At 33.9% G+C, this 17,018-nt stretch overlaps 3 protein-coding genes across 6 annotated transcripts; 2 read left to right on the top strand and 1 right to left on the bottom strand.

Moving 5' to 3' along the window:
• The first annotated feature begins 253 nt into the window (after window positions 1-253).
• Window positions 254-1,615, top strand: LOC119073166 (OCIA domain-containing protein 1-like). The gene is made up of 7 exons (XM_037178469.1): window positions 254-440; window positions 503-640; window positions 714-883; window positions 945-1,032; window positions 1,089-1,164; window positions 1,226-1,367; window positions 1,430-1,615. The coding sequence occupies exons 1-7, from the start codon at window positions 372-374 to the stop codon at window positions 1,542-1,544; spliced, it is 798 nt and encodes a 265-aa protein (XP_037034364.1). The 5' UTR covers window positions 254-371; the 3' UTR covers window positions 1,545-1,615.
• A 2,736-nt stretch (window positions 1,616-4,351) lies between these two features.
• Window positions 4,352-15,555, bottom strand: LOC119073167 (dnaJ homolog subfamily C member 5 homolog). Of its 4 annotated transcripts, none has more exons than XR_005087011.1 (8): window positions 15,261-15,555; window positions 9,190-9,328; window positions 8,770-8,922; window positions 8,569-8,703; window positions 7,003-7,050; window positions 6,222-6,420; window positions 5,766-5,883; window positions 4,352-4,703 (listed from the first exon to the last, which is right to left on the bottom strand). XR_005087011.1 is itself a non-coding variant. In XM_037178472.1 (8 exons), the coding sequence occupies exons 1-7, from the start codon at window positions 15,287-15,289 to the stop codon at window positions 5,779-5,781; spliced, it is 711 nt and encodes a 236-aa protein (XP_037034367.1). In that variant the 5' UTR covers window positions 15,290-15,539; the 3' UTR covers window positions 4,352-4,703; window positions 5,766-5,778. The 4 variants fall into 4 exon arrangements, 3 of the variants coding, with proteins under 3 accessions (XP_037034367.1, XP_037034365.1, XP_037034368.1); XM_037178472.1 differs by having other exon boundaries at window positions 5,766-5,786; window positions 15,261-15,539; XM_037178470.1 differs by lacking the exon at window positions 5,766-5,883.
• A 443-nt stretch (window positions 15,556-15,998) lies between these two features.
• LOC119073162 (checkpoint protein HUS1-like) lies at window positions 15,999-17,012 on the top strand. The gene has a single exon (XM_037178464.1). It carries the CDS (start codon window positions 16,154-16,156, stop codon window positions 16,988-16,990), a length of 837 nt encoding a protein of 278 aa, XP_037034359.1. The 5' UTR covers window positions 15,999-16,153; the 3' UTR covers window positions 16,991-17,012.
• The last annotated feature ends 6 nt before the right edge of the window (window positions 17,013-17,018 follow it).

The raw sequence follows: 17,018 nt of genomic DNA on the forward strand, positions 1-17,018 counted from the left end.
TTCGCCTTCGACTCGGATACTCTTATGTCATCGGCCATTCATATGGTCTCTTCAGTAATCTATTACAACTATTATAACGAGTTCCAAAGCATTCACAAATTTGTTCATTGAGTAAAAACTGGGTAAAGTTAAGTGGTTAAGTGGACCAGCGAATCATCATTTTTGAATTATGCAAACTTCTTTGCCGCCAGTCATCGAACGATATATAGAACGCTTTCATCGAAACTGTCTGTTCACCTGCTGTGTTAAATGTCATCAAAATTTTAAATTAACATTCGATCTAACCATCAAGTTTATTTATCAGCAAATTCGTAGTGCAAAATTTGTTAGAATTTAATTCATTGTGAAATTATCAGGAACAGTATAGAACTATGGATAGTAGAAGCAATGACGCCCAGCAATTTCAAGCCAATCCCAGTGAACGACAACAACATCCCTTAGTAAGAAAATAGACTCCAAACTTATCTATGGATGTTTCTGATTAAACCTTACATTTTTCAAGGCAAACTATCAATTTAGTCCCGATGAACTGCGCGCTATCAAGGAATGTGACGTAGAATCGCTAATACAAAGGTCTCTTCCAATTGGAACCGGTTTTGGCTTGGCTGCTTATTATGCGGTTAGGGGTGGCTACTTAAAGGTAATTGTTGTGTAGATTCTTCGGGAATCGCCGCAATAAAACTAATCAACAACACCAATTACGACAATTTTAGGGAAGCGTCAAATGGGGTCCGACACCTAAGACAGTCGTAGCATCAATCATCGGATATTTCATCGGTAAACTGAGCTATCAAAATAAGTGCGCTGAGAAAATTATGGCGCTACCCGACTCCAAGTTGGGTGAAATGTTGAAGATGAAAAAAAAGGGTGGCTTGTATGAGAAGTGAGTGAGAAAACGTTATTGTACGAATGGAACGCAAAATTTCTATGAAATTAATTTGTAGCTTGACACCTGACCAAGGATTCGGCGCTGGACTAGCATTAGCTCCATTTCAATCGGCAACTGAAAAGTATTCAGATGAACTTCAAAGGGTACTACTGTCTTACCTAATTGCGCTCGAGGCTTACTAAACTTTCGTTTGTTTCAGTCAACATCACTCAATCTCGACACAGAGCGACCATCAATGAGTGGTCTTGACGACACCTTCCGTCCAAATCTTGATGGTAGGAAATATCATATGCACAACACTATTACTTCTGCTTGACGAATCCTAATTAAACACAGGTCCCGCATCTGCTGTCGAAGATGACAACATACCATTAAGTCCACCGAAAAATCAAACTTCGTACGACGAACTGAGACTCAAACATCGTGAAGATTTTGCAAAGAAGAATCCATTTCAACAGAATCAAAATCCCTTGTACCGGTACGGACACTGCACTTATCTTTCACCGATTTATGAATAATTTCTCCACTTTCTGTTATTAGTCCTATGCCGTCACAAGAGGCAACTCCCGTTGTTCGACCGGAACAGCAAGCAGACGCACAGCAAGAGGTTCCTAGAGGAGCTAAAAACAAATATGGTGACGTTTGGACTCAGTGACTTAATATGATTTTCGCTTCCACACTTGTACATTAAGACGAGAAATTATATAGTTGATGCTTGCATAGAAATGGATTTTTTTAAGAAATGAGGGTCTTTACAATTCAGGAAGGGAGTCTACCAATGAGTCACATCATTTGTACATTTTATTAGTACGAAATCAATACTTCTACGCAACCTAACTTCTCTACAAATGGTTCTTCTCAAGTTTGGGTGAGCGGAAATTAATACTTTGAACTGGTCAGGTACCTTTGGACCTGAAATCTGAAAATCGAAAAAGTTAAATCAAGTCAGATTTCATGTGTACCTGAGAATCTGAGATATATAACTGGAATGTGACAGACTTACCTGACCTTTTTTCGATTTTGAGATTTCAGATAAATTCTCAATTCAGGTTCAGTTCTTGTCAGATTCAGATTATCTGAGCGTCAGATTTCCAGCAGCCCTGACCGTTGAAAAGGCCGGAAATTACGACAACAAGCTCAGAAACTAAGGTTTCTAGTGATTGATGACTTCTGAAAGTACGACTTTTGCCCAAACTTTACTCATTCTTCCTACTTTGACTATCCACAATGGTTTTTATATCAGTGAACTAAAGACTGCATATAGCCTGCAAAACTGTTGCTTCGAGTTTTTCTTTACATCCCTTTGTTCTAATATTTTTCCTGGCAATTATACTCATCTTTGTACGCAGATCCATACATGGAGCGAATACACGAAATTCTTGAATAAGGGTGAATGCGTATCCCAAGATTATAATTTTTACATTAGTATCTATGTTCGAGCTGAAGCAGGACATATTTCAGTATTTGTCAGTATTTTTCGGGACATATTTCTGGAAAACCGAGGCGAAGCCGAGGTTGACAACACATCGTATGCGCAAAATTCCAGTTTAGGCACAAGTTAGCAACCAGATTTTAGTGGGATCTTCATTTTTCCAAACGTCACTTTTGCGCACTAGTGTTTATATGAAAATCCATTTACGCACTACTTTGATCGCACTACTGTACATAAATTTTTATTTTAGTGCTACTCACTACCTCACTTATTCAAGTATTAAAAAAACCAATCGATTAAGGGCGTAATGCTTGATGTCTTAATAATTTTCGTTGAGTTCTCTGTCATTTAAATTTTTGTTATTTCACAGTAATAAAATGACGTAGATGGCATACAATATTTATTGCATAAATTTGATTATACACATAAGGACTAAAAAGGACATAACTAATTTTCTTTTAATAATGAAATGCGTTACATTTAAAGACAAAAGGTTTCACATTTAATTGAAAATTATTTGATTGGTAAATATAATATGGTTCAAATACATGGGGAGTGGTGAGGTTTATTGTATATAATATTTATGTTGTTTAATGTAAATTTATTTTTTTTGTATTCTTGAAGAAAAAGTATTGTCCATTAATTCATTTTTCTTTCCTTTATTTTTGAAATGACATTTTTTTTTGTGTCTTTGATTTTCGTATCGAATTCGAATCAATTGCCCGTTTTAAAATGAAACTGGTGCAGCAAATCATTCAATTTCATTTTATAAAAGAAATCACTTAGTGTAACATTATATTTTTGAAGCGGAGTGAAACTTGTTGTCCGAAAGGTAAATTTAAAGTTTTTTTTTTCTTTCTTTGTTTAAATAGTTTACCTAAAATTTCATTACTTTAATACGACACAGCTATGACATTAAAACTTCAACTTTCATTTCCTGCATTTTTGTTTGCAACATTTTCTTATTTACGATTTAATGATTAGAAATCACAATTTCCTTTCTGCTTTCGATTGTTGATTTGGGTTTTTTTTTTATAACCTGAATCAAAGGAAGCTAATGGTTTTGATGTAGACCATTTCAATGTAAAGAATTCTGTTGGGAAGCGTTGACGACTCTCCTCATAACATCTCATCTTTTCGAATTAACACAAAGAATGAATTGGAAATTAAGAAATCAAGTCTACTGAATCAAGATTACTTAAAAAAATTGTTGGTACTGCATTTTAAGCTAACTTATATTTCCGGCTGATTCCCCTTTTAATTTCAAAAGGCGAGTGACGATCTTCTCACATACATTTTTAAAGATCGGAAAGTAATAAAGAAGACTGTCACTAAAGTAAACAGAAAATATGTCATGATGTCTTCAACGATAATATTACCGCTATACTTCGTACGGATCTAAAAATGTCTAAAAATGTCAAAATAACTTTTAGAAGAGGAAAATCTTCAATACGACAGTGAAAATTGTTTAAGGTTTTTCTGGAAAATTCTTTGGAATCGGAAAAGTCAAATTCATACAACTTATACAGCAATACTGATTGTATCACTGTTAATTCAATTGAGTGAGTAATCAAATCAAACATCAAACATAAATAAGTTAAAGGAAAAATCAAAATTAAATATAAAAATGTTGCCTTAGAATTATCACTCACTAGTTCTGGTACTTTGTCAGTACGATCCAACAAAGACTATCGCTATACCGGATAGATAAATATTTTACATAAATAAACGTATACACTAAAGTTCTAACTTAATTAATTCGGAAAGAAAAAAACTAATTTCGATTGGTGAACAAAAATAGATTAAAATAATAATTTTGTTGACATTATTGTGAAAAACGCTAGCAACACACGATGTCAAAGTCAGCTAGTGCGACAATTACACATGTGGTGTCTAAAAATCATTGGTTTTTCGGTTGCATATCCTTCTTCTCTATTTTATGTTACAGTAAATGGGTTCATAATTAAATATATTTTTCATTTTGTTTATTTCTTAATTTATTTATTGATTTTGGTTTTTTATTTTTTTTTTTTTGAATTTTCTGCAGCAATTCCGTAATTATATAAAATTACTGAGTGTACTTAATAAAGACTGAAGTTAGTAACACACCTCATTTTATATTTGACTCAATTTGACTTACTGTTTATATTATTGGTATAATAATAATATTCAATCATAGATAATGTACAGCTGTGATGTCTGTGCCCAATGGTCCACCAATGGTCACAAAATACATATCCAGTTATTTATTTTAGTTGCTTAGATTTTTAAATCGTAATTCATTGGTAAATTTAAATTTCCCATTAAATTTAAATGTTGAATTTTAACGCTGACGGATAGTTTAGTTTATTATTCATCCTTGTCGGGCTGAAGACGTCATGCCTGGAAATTGATTTAAAATTATTCAAACGAATGAGGGGAATTTTTTTTAGTAGATCTCCTCGGATTTAGCTCTGTTCGTTAATTAAATTTGGGTTCATGCATTGATTCCGCAATAATAACAAAACTTCATAACTGTTTTTTGACCATAGAAAATCGCATGGGCAACGTCTCGTAATAATATGTTACATTGCATGCTGCGAAAGTGATTTGTTACCTTAGATAAAAGAAAACTCGCAGGTGTGCTTTTGAGTAACATACTTCGGCTTTTCAACAAGCGTAAAGTTTATATATCCGAGCCTATAGTAAGATAAGTTGATCGAAGTATCACAAAATTGTTTCCGAATCAATGAATTATGTAGCAACATCCAATCAATTCTGTTTTACTACCTACCACATGCGAAAGTTGAGTTTCACATAAAATTTCACAAAAATGAACAGGGAATATTCCACATGTAATCGATCAACTTTCGCATGGTACTGGCAGTAAAAGGATTTTATGACTAAAACATCATCGAGCAGAATGCTATCGTTGTATTGACCACGCATTGCTTTTTATATTCAATTTGAATTTAATGGAATTTATGAACGAATTTTTAGAGTATATATCGTACGTACATGTTTGACTAATAAAGCATCATATATTGGTGTGTTGGTAAGGATGCGGTATTCTTGTATGCTTTTCAGACCCAAATAGGTTAAATAGGTACTGGACAAATAACGAGTCGTGTTTCCGCAAAGGATTACCTAAGCCAGGGAAAGGAGTGACGACAACTTTGAAACATACTCTAAAACCATCACTAGTTTAAAACTGAAGAAATTTGTCCGATATTCGTTCAGGACAAAACCACCTACTTATACCCGGATGATACAAGGAAAACATTTGTAATTAAGATAATTTCGGTTGTCTAGCAGATAAAAATATTGAACGACTGATGTCAATGAAGCTTGAAGAAGTTTCTTAGTGAATGTCAAATGTTAGAAAAATTGTGTCGATGTTATGTCGACTGATGTGGTGATTCCGAGGGTGATTCGTGCATGCAAAAATGGTAAAAATTAACTTACAATTATTGTGAGATTAAAGTCCTTTTATGGAACGCATTTGTGTAGAAAAATAGAGAGAATGGAATTAATTTTGGCTTGTTAATCATCCACATTAACTAATTATTTTTCGTGAAAAGATCTAAAAAATAGATTTTCTTATTTCTAATGTGGCTGCATTTGCAAGGTACTAGACGTATGAAACAATTGCTAGTCTCAAACGATGGTACTTATGTAATAGTTAAACATTTAACCTGATAGAAACGGCGATTTATCTGTTATCGACAATATCAACACAAACAAGCTTTGGCTTGTGTCTCCTTTTATACAAAAACATATGTTCAAGCTAAATATTTTCCACCAAAAGATTTAATGATAATTTAGGCGATACGTAGATACACTTGCCGTTTGTATGAGGTTAACTAGTCAGTCACAAGTCAACTGTCCTATAGCGAATAAAAATAAACAAAATTCAAATACCTGGTGTATAAGTAGCCTGACCGGATGAGCTTAGTGACGTCGCTTCCGTTGCTGCCATATTCGCAAATGGATTATTTGGATTCGATGGTGGTGGCGGCATTGCATAAACTGGCATCGCTCCAGCACCTTTACCAGCCGTTGGTTGTGAAGTTACCGGTGCACCACCAATTTGTACTTCCTCCAAGTCATTGAAGTCCTCCTACAAGGACGTTTAATTTAGGTTTAGAAATTTGTGTTCACAATTGACGTTATCCACTCGTGAATATTTTTGTGTACTTTGTTCTAAAGCTACATTTATCCAATTTCCAAATTAAGCCAAATTTTGCGCCAGTTCATTTTCTTACTCATCCTGGTATACTGCTTTCATACACCGTGGAGTGTGGTGTACGTATTCAATCTTTGCAATTAAAACTGGCTGGAGGAATGCGTTTGGTTACAAATTCGGTAACAATTTTGAAATTGGATAAATTCATTGCTTTGATGGAGAAGAACATTCCGTCGTAATTATCAGTTTTGTTTATTGTTTTTAGTAATAGAGTTAGTTTGATTGCAGCTGCACAATAACAATATTGAACAATAACGGCGGACAGAAAACAAGGTTGGTGAGTACTTTGCATGCAAATTTCCATAATAATAATTTCTATGTGTATCCAATAAAATCAAATAAACAAATTAAAGGTTTGCCATTTGTCATCGGTCAACGATTATCAATATGTTTTTGTGATAATAAATAAAAGTATAAAAATTGTCAACTAATAATTATGGTACAAAATCAACTTACTCCTTTACTTTGAGAAGATGAAGTCGCTCCTGGATTCTCGGCATCGCGCTAATGATTGAATAAATAAATGAAATTTGTTGTTGTTTATAATGTGGATGAGGTTTAGGTAAAAAAAAAATAAAAATCTCAATAACGAAAAGATATACGAGAACGTTATGGCTTCACCAAAGCTCCCATTTTTACATAACCACAAGTGTGTCGTAGACGTAAAAGAAAGTCTAAAAAGTCAAAACTGTTGGTACGAAGAAATAAGCTCTTTTTGCTATCACCACCAGTTCCCACCGCCATGTTAAATATATGATGATCATCCGTTTTGTAAAAATTCTTATAAACTAAGCTCTGAAACTTGATTTGAGGCTAAAACAGTACGCAAATTATTAACAAAAATGTTTGATTGTTATGACGAATAATTTGAAATATTTTCGAGAATTTTGAAAGTCGGTGTTAGTGACACAAACCAAAGCGTTAGTAACTAACTTAGTTATAGGTACTGTATTCTACAAATTATGGAAACGCGTGAAATCATGTCATACACATGTCATTTGTGATAAAAAACGTTCAAGCTTGTAATTATTCCCGATTATATTGATCTTCAATTTGCACAGTAACAAATGTTACGTAGAAATATTATGAAGCACCGAACAAATCACAACGCACTGGCATTAAAGTTATTCCTTTCCTCGACATCAAAGACATTGTTGATATTGTTAATCAAGAAGAAAGTGTACAAAACGTTTAATATTTCCGTAGATATATTTTGTGAAAACAGGAAACAATGAAATGATTCATATGAACGGTGCAAAAAATTCAAGCCAAGCGGAATAAGCATGCCGTTGTAAAAATCTAGAGAGATGATATCGCGACTGGTTTTCGATAAAACTGTTGCCCAGCCACCATATCATCTCTCTGCAAATAATTATCACAGTCTCTCTTGTAAGAGCCCAGACGAAAAGTCAAACTGGGAACAAGTGAGGAAGAACGTCCGATTTTTTAATTTTGACTCGTGAAATTTATTTTTAATGGGAGAAACGCGCAAAAATATTTTTGAAAAAAAGTTTACTTTTGTCGAGTGAAAATATTTTTTAGAGAAAAATAATTAAATATTCTGAAATTAGTAGTCCCGAGCGAGGACGGGGTGCTCTAGAGTATTATATAACGCTTGTCGTTGACTCATAGTCAAAGAGCGATACTCGAAAAGTTGACTTCTAATCCAGTTTAATGGAAGGAAGCAATCGCAGCTAATATAAACATTGAAAAGCCATGAAAGTACTATGTCTACTTCTCTTACCTTACACTCAACTCTAACCCCATTCAATCACATTAAGAAACGATAAGAACTTCCAGTTTTAATCAGTTAAGAAGAAAAGCAAATAAATAAATTTCAAAAAAAAAAATTAAACAACTCGACGTATTGGATATCGAATCCAAATGTTCATACAAAAAATGTGCATGCAAAGCTATTGATTATGCGGTAGACCAAACACAGTCAATTTAATTATAACGTAAATTTTGCACGGCAAGGCAGTACAGTTTATTGTTGACACGTTTTATGATGGAATAACTTACATGTAAATGTTGATAATCTCTTGCATCGTGGTCATGTGGATTCGGTTTGTATTTACCACAACAGAAGTTGCAGCAACAGCAGCAGCAACAACAGCAATAACATCCGCTTATGATACCACAGATTATGAAACAAGCCTGCCGAATAGAAGGTCATACAATGAGATATTCACATCATTAGCAGTGTGCTTCACGGTATTTTACCTTGCAAGCGGGCGATGTTACAACGAAATAGGCATTCACATTTTCCTCGCCGAACTGTTCGGCAATGTATAGTCCTAATGAACCGTAGCTATCGTAGATATTCCGTTTTGTTTGGTCGCTTAAAATGGAATGAGCTCGATTCACTTCCTTGAACTGAAATCGTTTAATTTGATCAGTGGATATTCTATGGTAAATTCCTCAGAATTGCGTAAAATATTAGTTGAATTCCAAATTACACGTAGGAGATAAACCGTCAGGCCATTAACTAATTTAACGATTTATGTTCCATAATTAGGTGCGATAACATTTTATCACGTTATTGTCATTCAACCGGAACCATTTAGCTCACAAATTTTTGGCCACCGTATAACAACAATTCTACAACAATCTGAACAATTCTAACGGCACGGCGTTTCTCACCTTTTCCGCTGCATCTGGATTATCAGGATTTTTGTCTGGATGATACTTTAAGGCCAATTTTCTGTATGTTTTCTTTATTTCTTCGGCAGTGGATGTTTTCGGTATTCCTAGTGTTTGGTAGAGGGTATCACCCGACGTCCTAAAAAAATAAAAAAAAAATTAAACCGAATGAAAGGGATAAGATTGCGGCTATTCAAATAACAATAAATGGACGATTTTTCGTTACAGCTGATTATTCCAGCTGGTGTCCATCCACACTCTTTTCTTGTAATAGTAGTCGAAACATCAGTGAAAACGTGAATTTACTTTACACTTATGATTCTAATATGGGGGATACACTAAATACAATAAATTTCATTTTAACATATTGTGCTAGTATTATATGAAAATAGACAGCATTTTGTTATTTAGCGAAGTATGGCTAGGACTGCAACATTTTGTGTGCTACCATTGCATAGCCTGTGCATGTTAAAAATACTATTTTCCATTCAATTAATGTTGGTCAATGTCTCAACTTACCTATAATAATTATCTTATAATATATAAGACATCGAAAGTCGTTAAAGTAGAAAATGGATTAAGGTCATTTTTTTAGGAAAGTAAAATAAAAACAGTCTTAGGCAGTCAACGACGAAATATTTATTTATATAACCGAGTTTCGACTGTATTGTCATCACACTCGGCCTACGGCCTCGAGTGACAACCTTCACATCTAGTGCCTAAAAAGCATTTGTCATCGAGTTATATACAACGTTTTTCGCAATAAAGGCAACGGAAAGTCCTACTTTTCGTCACTTGTTGCGAAAATAATGTTTTCATGCTAGTGATGCCAAAATCCTTATTTTGTGAAAATGACGTTTTGTTGTCATTCTAAGAGGTGCCATTTCAGGTGAGAAAATAATGATTTTCACCCCTAAAATGGTGGGATAGCCAAATTGGGTGAGAAAATGATCATTTTCTCGCCTAAAATGCTGTATACCAAAACACGCTATTTATTTTATTTTATTCAAAGTGGACAAAAATGCGGATTTTCGCAGAACGCAAGCATGAAATAGTTAATTGTTAACCAAATGGAAAAAATAGAAAATTCCATCAAGAGCGTAAGTTTGAGGCCAGAGCGAAGCGAGACCTTGGTTTACAAATAACTATAAGTACTGAATAACCATTTTTTTCAAACAGAAATCGATCGTCCAACTACTTGGTTACTTGGTACTGATTGTTATTACGAATTCCCTCTCTAGCAACCAATCTATAGCAAAATTAAGGTGGTAAAATTGTAGAATGTATCCTGTCATAGAAAATTTTACACTTTCAAAAATAAATTAAATGAAGAATGAGCAGCGATTTCCTTTTTTGTGTTGAAAATATTACGTCTCTTGTTACCATTTCGGTGTTCGAAAATGAATAAATGGTGATTGTGACATCTTTTTTTGTGTGTTGTTCCTTAATTTTGGTGTGGAAAAATGAAATAAAATTTAAAATTTGTCTTTTTCGTGTGAAATCGATGTTGCTTTAAAAAAAGAGCGCGGCACGACAACTCTATTACAAAGAAGTCAGTGTCACATTTTTCAAAATAAGGTGTTATTTTGACAGCGTCAAAACGAAGTTTGGTTGCTAGAGAGTGTATTGTTATTACAAACAAAAAGTAGTATTATCTGCACCATCCATTTCAATACCGAATCTGTCCTGTTGAAATCAGTTTCATAACTCGTGGTCATTAAATAAACGAACACAAATAACATTGTAGCATACATAATAAGGTAGACTCTACCTGGTAGAGTGGTAACGAAGTGAATAGGATATAAGGATGTTACATACATACCGCACACAATGTATGCTTAAAACGTGGTTACTAATAGTAATTGTTCGAAGCGTCGCATGTACATTGAAGGTTAATAATTACAAGTACTACAAGGATTTTCCATGCATTGAATGGTTTAAGTCAGTATTAATTATTTTATTATTTACACTAAAGACACGACACCATTCGCTCGCATGCGGGACAATTTTTTCGTTTATAAATACTGAAGAAGAAAAACGATGGGAAAAATTTCAACACTTTCGTTTCCCAACGTTTCGTTTCTTTAAAAGGTAACATAACGAAAGAATCGAGATTCTGACTTTCTTCGACTCAGGCCACTACATGGATCATTGTTGTAATTTTCTGTAAAATCCTTTATTATATGCAAATTAGTTTCCTTGCTTTTATACACATCGTTTGTGTGTGACTGTTATAAATCCAAAATTACTATTTATAATGTAATGATGATATGGATAACCCTGAATTCCAAACTCAAAATAAAGTGTGATGCATGAGTGAAATATAATATTCAGAGTGTGATTCGTATGCAATGATATTTCAAATATTTATATTCGCACTCGCATTGGCATGAAATAACAGTATTCTGTGTGAAAATGTAAGTTAATGAAGAAAATAATGAGATATTGTCTGAAAGTAAAGATATTTTTCAGGTCTTCAAAAGCACTGATTTTCACGAGACTTTTCATTCATTAAAAATGCGTCAAGGACGTTTCACAGTATACACTATGATATATACCAACAAGCGATAAACAATGTTTGTTATCTAACGATAACAACTGTTGTAAGACTATGGTTTTTGGCAGATTATGTTCGCAGTCATTATGAAATATACTACACATGACACTTCAGAAATTTAGGTAGGGAAAATAGGTAAAAGAGATAAAAAAAAGTTCCAAAGAAAGCATTTTGGTAGACAAACATTTTTGCGAATATAAAAATTTTTCGGTTAGTTGGACGTTAATATTTATAGTAATCCAATGAAAACGTATTTCCATAAGCCGGCCATATAAACGATAAGTGTGCGATTTCTAAGAATTAAAGAGTTTTGAAAAGAACAACAATTGATACAAAGGTCGGTGTACACTTTCATATGAACGGCGGCCATTGTATAATGAGCAGATATACTAATTCCAATTAGATGTTATCATCACCTACATTCATTTTCATCAGAAAGCCAAGTTATCAGTAGTAACTCTTGAAACTAGTCAATTCGAACTTAACCTGTAGAATTCAATTGCGATTCGATTGAAACCAATTTCAAGAAATTCAGACCAAATTTACGCAATCGAGAGTGTATACAAGCATTTCCTGGAACTTTATTTCGATTTTTTTTTTGTAAAGGTCACTTCCAACTTTTAAAAAAAATGTTGGTAACGGACACTCATTTTCCGCCGTTAGACCCTGACTTACAGTCAATGGAATTATCAGTAGCAACTCTTGAAACTAATCAATTCGACCCACAAAATTCTTGCGAAAGTTCGCTAACTGTTGAATGATCATTCTTAATCTCGTTAGCATATATGCATTTCTTGTAAAAAAAATTTTAGATTCTAAAAATAGTTTCAGTTATAGGCCATTGATTCCAAAAAACCGTTTTCGGATCTTTAAAAAAAATGATTTAAATCAGTGACCTCTTTTTGTTGGCTAACATTTAAATGCGTTGATAATTAGCGTAGCCAATAATAGGTTTTCTGAACTCGACAAGTTTGATAGACTCATCAAAACTTTAAACTCAGTAATAATAAGTGAAGCATTAAGTAGTAATGATGGAGCCAATATGTTGATGTAACAATAATTCATCGGCTCATGGTTTCTTATCGTATTCAATTTAGGACTATTGTGATTTTATATTTGCTTAAGAATTGGACAGAAAACGATTGCCGTATCATGTATCAATGAGTCATATGCGTATATGTAACTGTATTAAAACGAAGAGAAAACAGTATATCGATGTTTTGTTCTTTTGTGACAAAAAAAAAAATATATTAACGAACCGCTGCTAACAACCTTTTTCCTTATCGGGATGATGTCATTATTTAAGTTCGAAACGAAGTTGAGGAATTAAAAAGCAGATAAAAATATGAGCATTGTCAGCGCGATGTAACTTTCGCATAATGGTAATTCTTTGAGCAGTAAATACCGAAGCATAAGAAACCACACCAGACAGATTTTATATCTGAGTAATGTTTTTAAACCAATGATTGCACAATGACAATAATAATTTAATTTGGATAAGTGATTCGCATGTTTTTCATCTAACACATTTTACAAATAAATAATTCAATGAATACTTCATCGTGTTGTTAAGCACGGAAAAAACTGGAAAAAATTTTGCTTATGAATTTCAACGGTTAATAGAAACATTGAACTATTCCCCACCAATTAAAACACCTCTGGGACAATAATTAGCATGCAATAATGTTATGAACTCTGACTGCATACGCAAAATTTACATTTTTCAGTTTCCTTATCAAATCGACGTAAAGGTAGAACTGATAATAATAATTTATTGTTTGAGTCACGAATGAAATATTCATAAAATGACTAAAAATTTCACACCGAAGATTCGATTATGTTTACGGCTTTTCAGTAACGATATTTTTACTGTCAAAACAACCATTAAATCAGACACAGAGATGGTGTTTCAAAAATGGCAACAAAACAGAATTTTAAACCAATCCACCACACTTCAGGGAAGCAGTAAGATATACTTTCTTTCACAATAGTTAGACACATTCCTGCTTGTTAAATTAAAATCTGATAATACAGCAGGTTGGTGTCCTTAACACGTAGGGGATAATGCTCGATCAGGCACTTTAGGCACGCCGGAAAGTGCTAAGGGAGTCGAGGATTAATAAATTTCTAAAAATCAAAAGTCACATTTTTGATTTTTAGAAATTTATTTGGAGGTATTCCACGACTCCCTTAGCACTTTCCGATGTGCCTAAAGTTGACAAATCGCAATAACCGGCAACGTGTTAAGAATAAAAGCAATAGTGTTGATGTGTATGGAGTTTGGTGCTGCTGATCTTGGCACTAATATATTTTTGACATCAGACTACCTTCTTTATTTTCATTTCTAGAATCAACTTAAAAGGACTGGCTTGCGAGTTAAACAATTCCTTCTACTGCCTACAGTTTCGCATGAAATCCAAAGATCTTTTGTTAAATTAGTAAAACACTTTCGGTAACTACTTTTACGTGTCTCGGCAATGTAAATGGTCCTTCTCTTATATGAAAAATGCATTTAGTACATTGTCTAATAACTTCCCCAACCCCCACTTCTCAAACCTCAAAATAAAATTTAGAGCCACGGACGTAATGTACTAATAATGTTTAACAACCTCCGTTGAGCTGGTGTGATTAATAATTGCTATTGCTACGCGAGATCGTTAAATTTTTATGTTACTTGTCGTGTGATAAAGTTGGATTTAATTGTTGAACCTGTGCTGGTGTATTTTTACAAAAGATTAATTCCAGCACATTCGTATCTTTTATGAAAAATTTCCTGATTCGTACTCAATCGATCCACAATCTCGGATTAATTCAGAAATCAGAATCAATAATCTTCGATAACAAAAGTTGGTTTACAGCCTTCATGAATCACCTAGGCTCAGGATAGAACGTTGTAAACTGTAACATATGTATACACCTATATCGTATAAGACACTGTGGCTGTAACTGAATTGAAGAGTTTTTTTTTTTAATAAACCGATAATATGTTTAAACTAACAAAATCTGCAAGACAGCATAAATATCTTCCAAATTTGGAACTGAAATGTCGAATATTCGATACCACCTGTCCTTCATAAATAAAAACGAGCGAAAACATGCGTGGTCATAAGTCGATGTATCACAGGTTATGTATGGATCATGTATCAATAAAATTGAATTACAAATGAATTGAAATTTGATTATTTACTTAAGTGTTACTCAGCTGTTAGTATATATACACACTCTGCTCAAATTACTAACATCAGTCAATTCTTCGTGTAAAAAATTGAAACGAAAACAAAAACCTAAATTTGCACAGACAAACATCTTGTATATTTTAGGCGACTCCCTTCTTTTGAGGAAAAAATATTTCAAAATTTTACAAAAGCCAATATTTTTGTGGAAAACTGCCAATGATCAATGAAAAGTCTTTAGAGAAACCCTATCAGTTAAAGTCTACCACACAAAATTTGTTATGAATGGTGTACTGAGATTCCAATCAATTTGGATAATATAATGTTTTCAATTCACTTACGACAGCTTTCGTTGTTTATCCATATTCATTATAATAACACTAGACACAAGACAACTTCACTTTTTCACTCAATCAGTTCTTTCGGAGCTAAAAAACACTACAATTATGCGAAATTCAATTAATATGTCGAGAAAATGTACACCATTTTCATCTGAAATACTGCGAAAATTTCCCACGATACTTTATGACACTTTGAAAACGCTCAAATTTGATAGAACTGATGGCCGTGATGGCCAAAGGAATTTGTAAAGTTTTGTCAAGTTGGATTTTCTTGATACACTGTCTGGTCGTGAATGCAGTAGCAGAATCGAAGTTTAGTTCGAAAATGTCGATGCATATTGTACCATATGATCAGAAGGTGGAGTGAGTTCACTCCAATCTTTCCATTTAGAATTTTGATCCAGGAAAGCAATACAATAATCTACAGAATCTGATAATGCAATTGGACTGTTTTTCGGAATAGACGTTGGTTAGTGGGCGTATGATTAGAGAATTAGTGAAAAAATAGTTATTTTCCTAACGAATACTAAAAGCGAGTTCTGGAATTGAATTACCTAAAAAGTCTCTTAGCATAAGTTGGGAACATCGTTTTTCCTAAACGATGTCGGAAATACTCGACGAAGTCGCGATATTTTAACACTAGTTAGGAAAATACCGTTCAACACCAAAGTAACCATTTGGGATGGACCAGTGTAGCATATGAAAAATTGAATTGTATGTACCTGATTGTGTGCCGATACGTTCACCACACTATGTTGGATATGTTCGAATTTTTGACATTTGGCTTGTCGGCACACATCTCTCTGAATACGAATTTCATCCTCTTGTTTTTGTTATTCACTCGTACGCTTACATACTTTCACCGTTAATGTTCAAATTTACTAGAAGAAAATATGAAGTTTCGAGCATTAATCCGTGACCAACAATCCTGCCGAGAATTTCACGATATAATAACAACCATTTCGAAAGTGGCACACAACAAAGAAGCAGCTATAATAATCAAAACAAATCAAATTCAGTTAGTTGTATCCGAAAATGCAGCTCATTCGATTCCGTCGATTTGGGCTGAGGTGGACAAAGACTCCTTTTTCCCTGAATACATAATGAGCGGCGTCGACGAGGAGCACAACAATCAGATCGTTTTGACATTCAATCCCATCAAAATGGCTAATGCATTGACTATGCTGAAAGGCGTCGTAAAATATTGTAAAATCAAACTGACAAACAAAGACTTTCCATGCCTGACGGTGCAGCTCGAGGTACCATCGACTACCGGTCGGCAGATCACACACGATGTTCCTGTAACTGTTATTCCGACACGCGATTGGGCTGAATTTGAAATTCCCCAACTACCAGACTTCAAATCAGTCATATCCATGCCAACGCTGAAGTCCATCAGAAATCTAGTGGAAAAGATCAAGAATTTGGCGTCACACATAACGTTCTTCTGTAACAATTCCGGTGAAATTGCTATGGTCGTTGAAACTGATGAAGTGACTGTGGCTAGCAACTACAAAAATCTTGAAGTTCAACTAGATGATCCTGACGACAAGAATTTGGAGGTGTCCTGTCGTGTTAGTGCCAAAGAATTGGGAATTTACTTCTCATGCAATCAGTTTCAGGACTTGAAAATGTACTGTTGTGCTACGCAAGATCATGTTCTTAAAATCGTTGTGGAGGTGCGGCCATTCGTTTCGTTAAACTGTATTTTGTGGGCTGTTGCGTTATGAGAACAATAAATTAAGTTTGTCGATTCAA

The sequence above is a fragment of the Bradysia coprophila genome, unplaced genomic scaffold (assembly GCF_014529535.1).
Source record: "Bradysia coprophila strain Holo2 unplaced genomic scaffold, BU_Bcop_v1 contig_138, whole genome shotgun sequence".
NCBI lineage: Eukaryota > Metazoa > Arthropoda > Insecta > Diptera > Sciaridae > Bradysia > Bradysia coprophila.

Coding starts and splice junctions, on each gene's coding strand:
- LOC119073162 (XM_037178464.1), top strand. CDS start 16,154: ATGAAGTTTCGAGCATTAATCCGTGACCAACAATCCTGCCGAGAATTT.
- LOC119073166 (XM_037178469.1), top strand. CDS start 372: ATGGATAGTAGAAGCAATGACGCCCAGCAATTTCAAGCCAATCCCAGT. Junction 441..502: donor AACGACAACAACATCCCTTA/GTAAGAAAATAG, acceptor ACATTTTTCAAG/GCAAACTATCAATTTAGTCC. Junction 641..713: donor TTAGGGGTGGCTACTTAAAG/GTAATTGTTGTG, acceptor CGACAATTTTAG/GGAAGCGTCAAATGGGGTCC.
- LOC119073167 (XM_037178470.1), bottom strand. CDS start 15,289: ATGAATATGGATAAACAACGAAAGCTGTC. Junction 9,329..15,260: donor GATAAACAACGAAAGCTGTC/GTAAGTGAATTG, acceptor TTATTTTTTTAG/GACGTCGGGTGATACCCTCT. Junction 4,704..6,221: donor TCAGGCTACTTATACACCAG/GTATTTGAATTT, acceptor ATCAATTTCCAG/GCATGACGTCTTCAGCCCGA.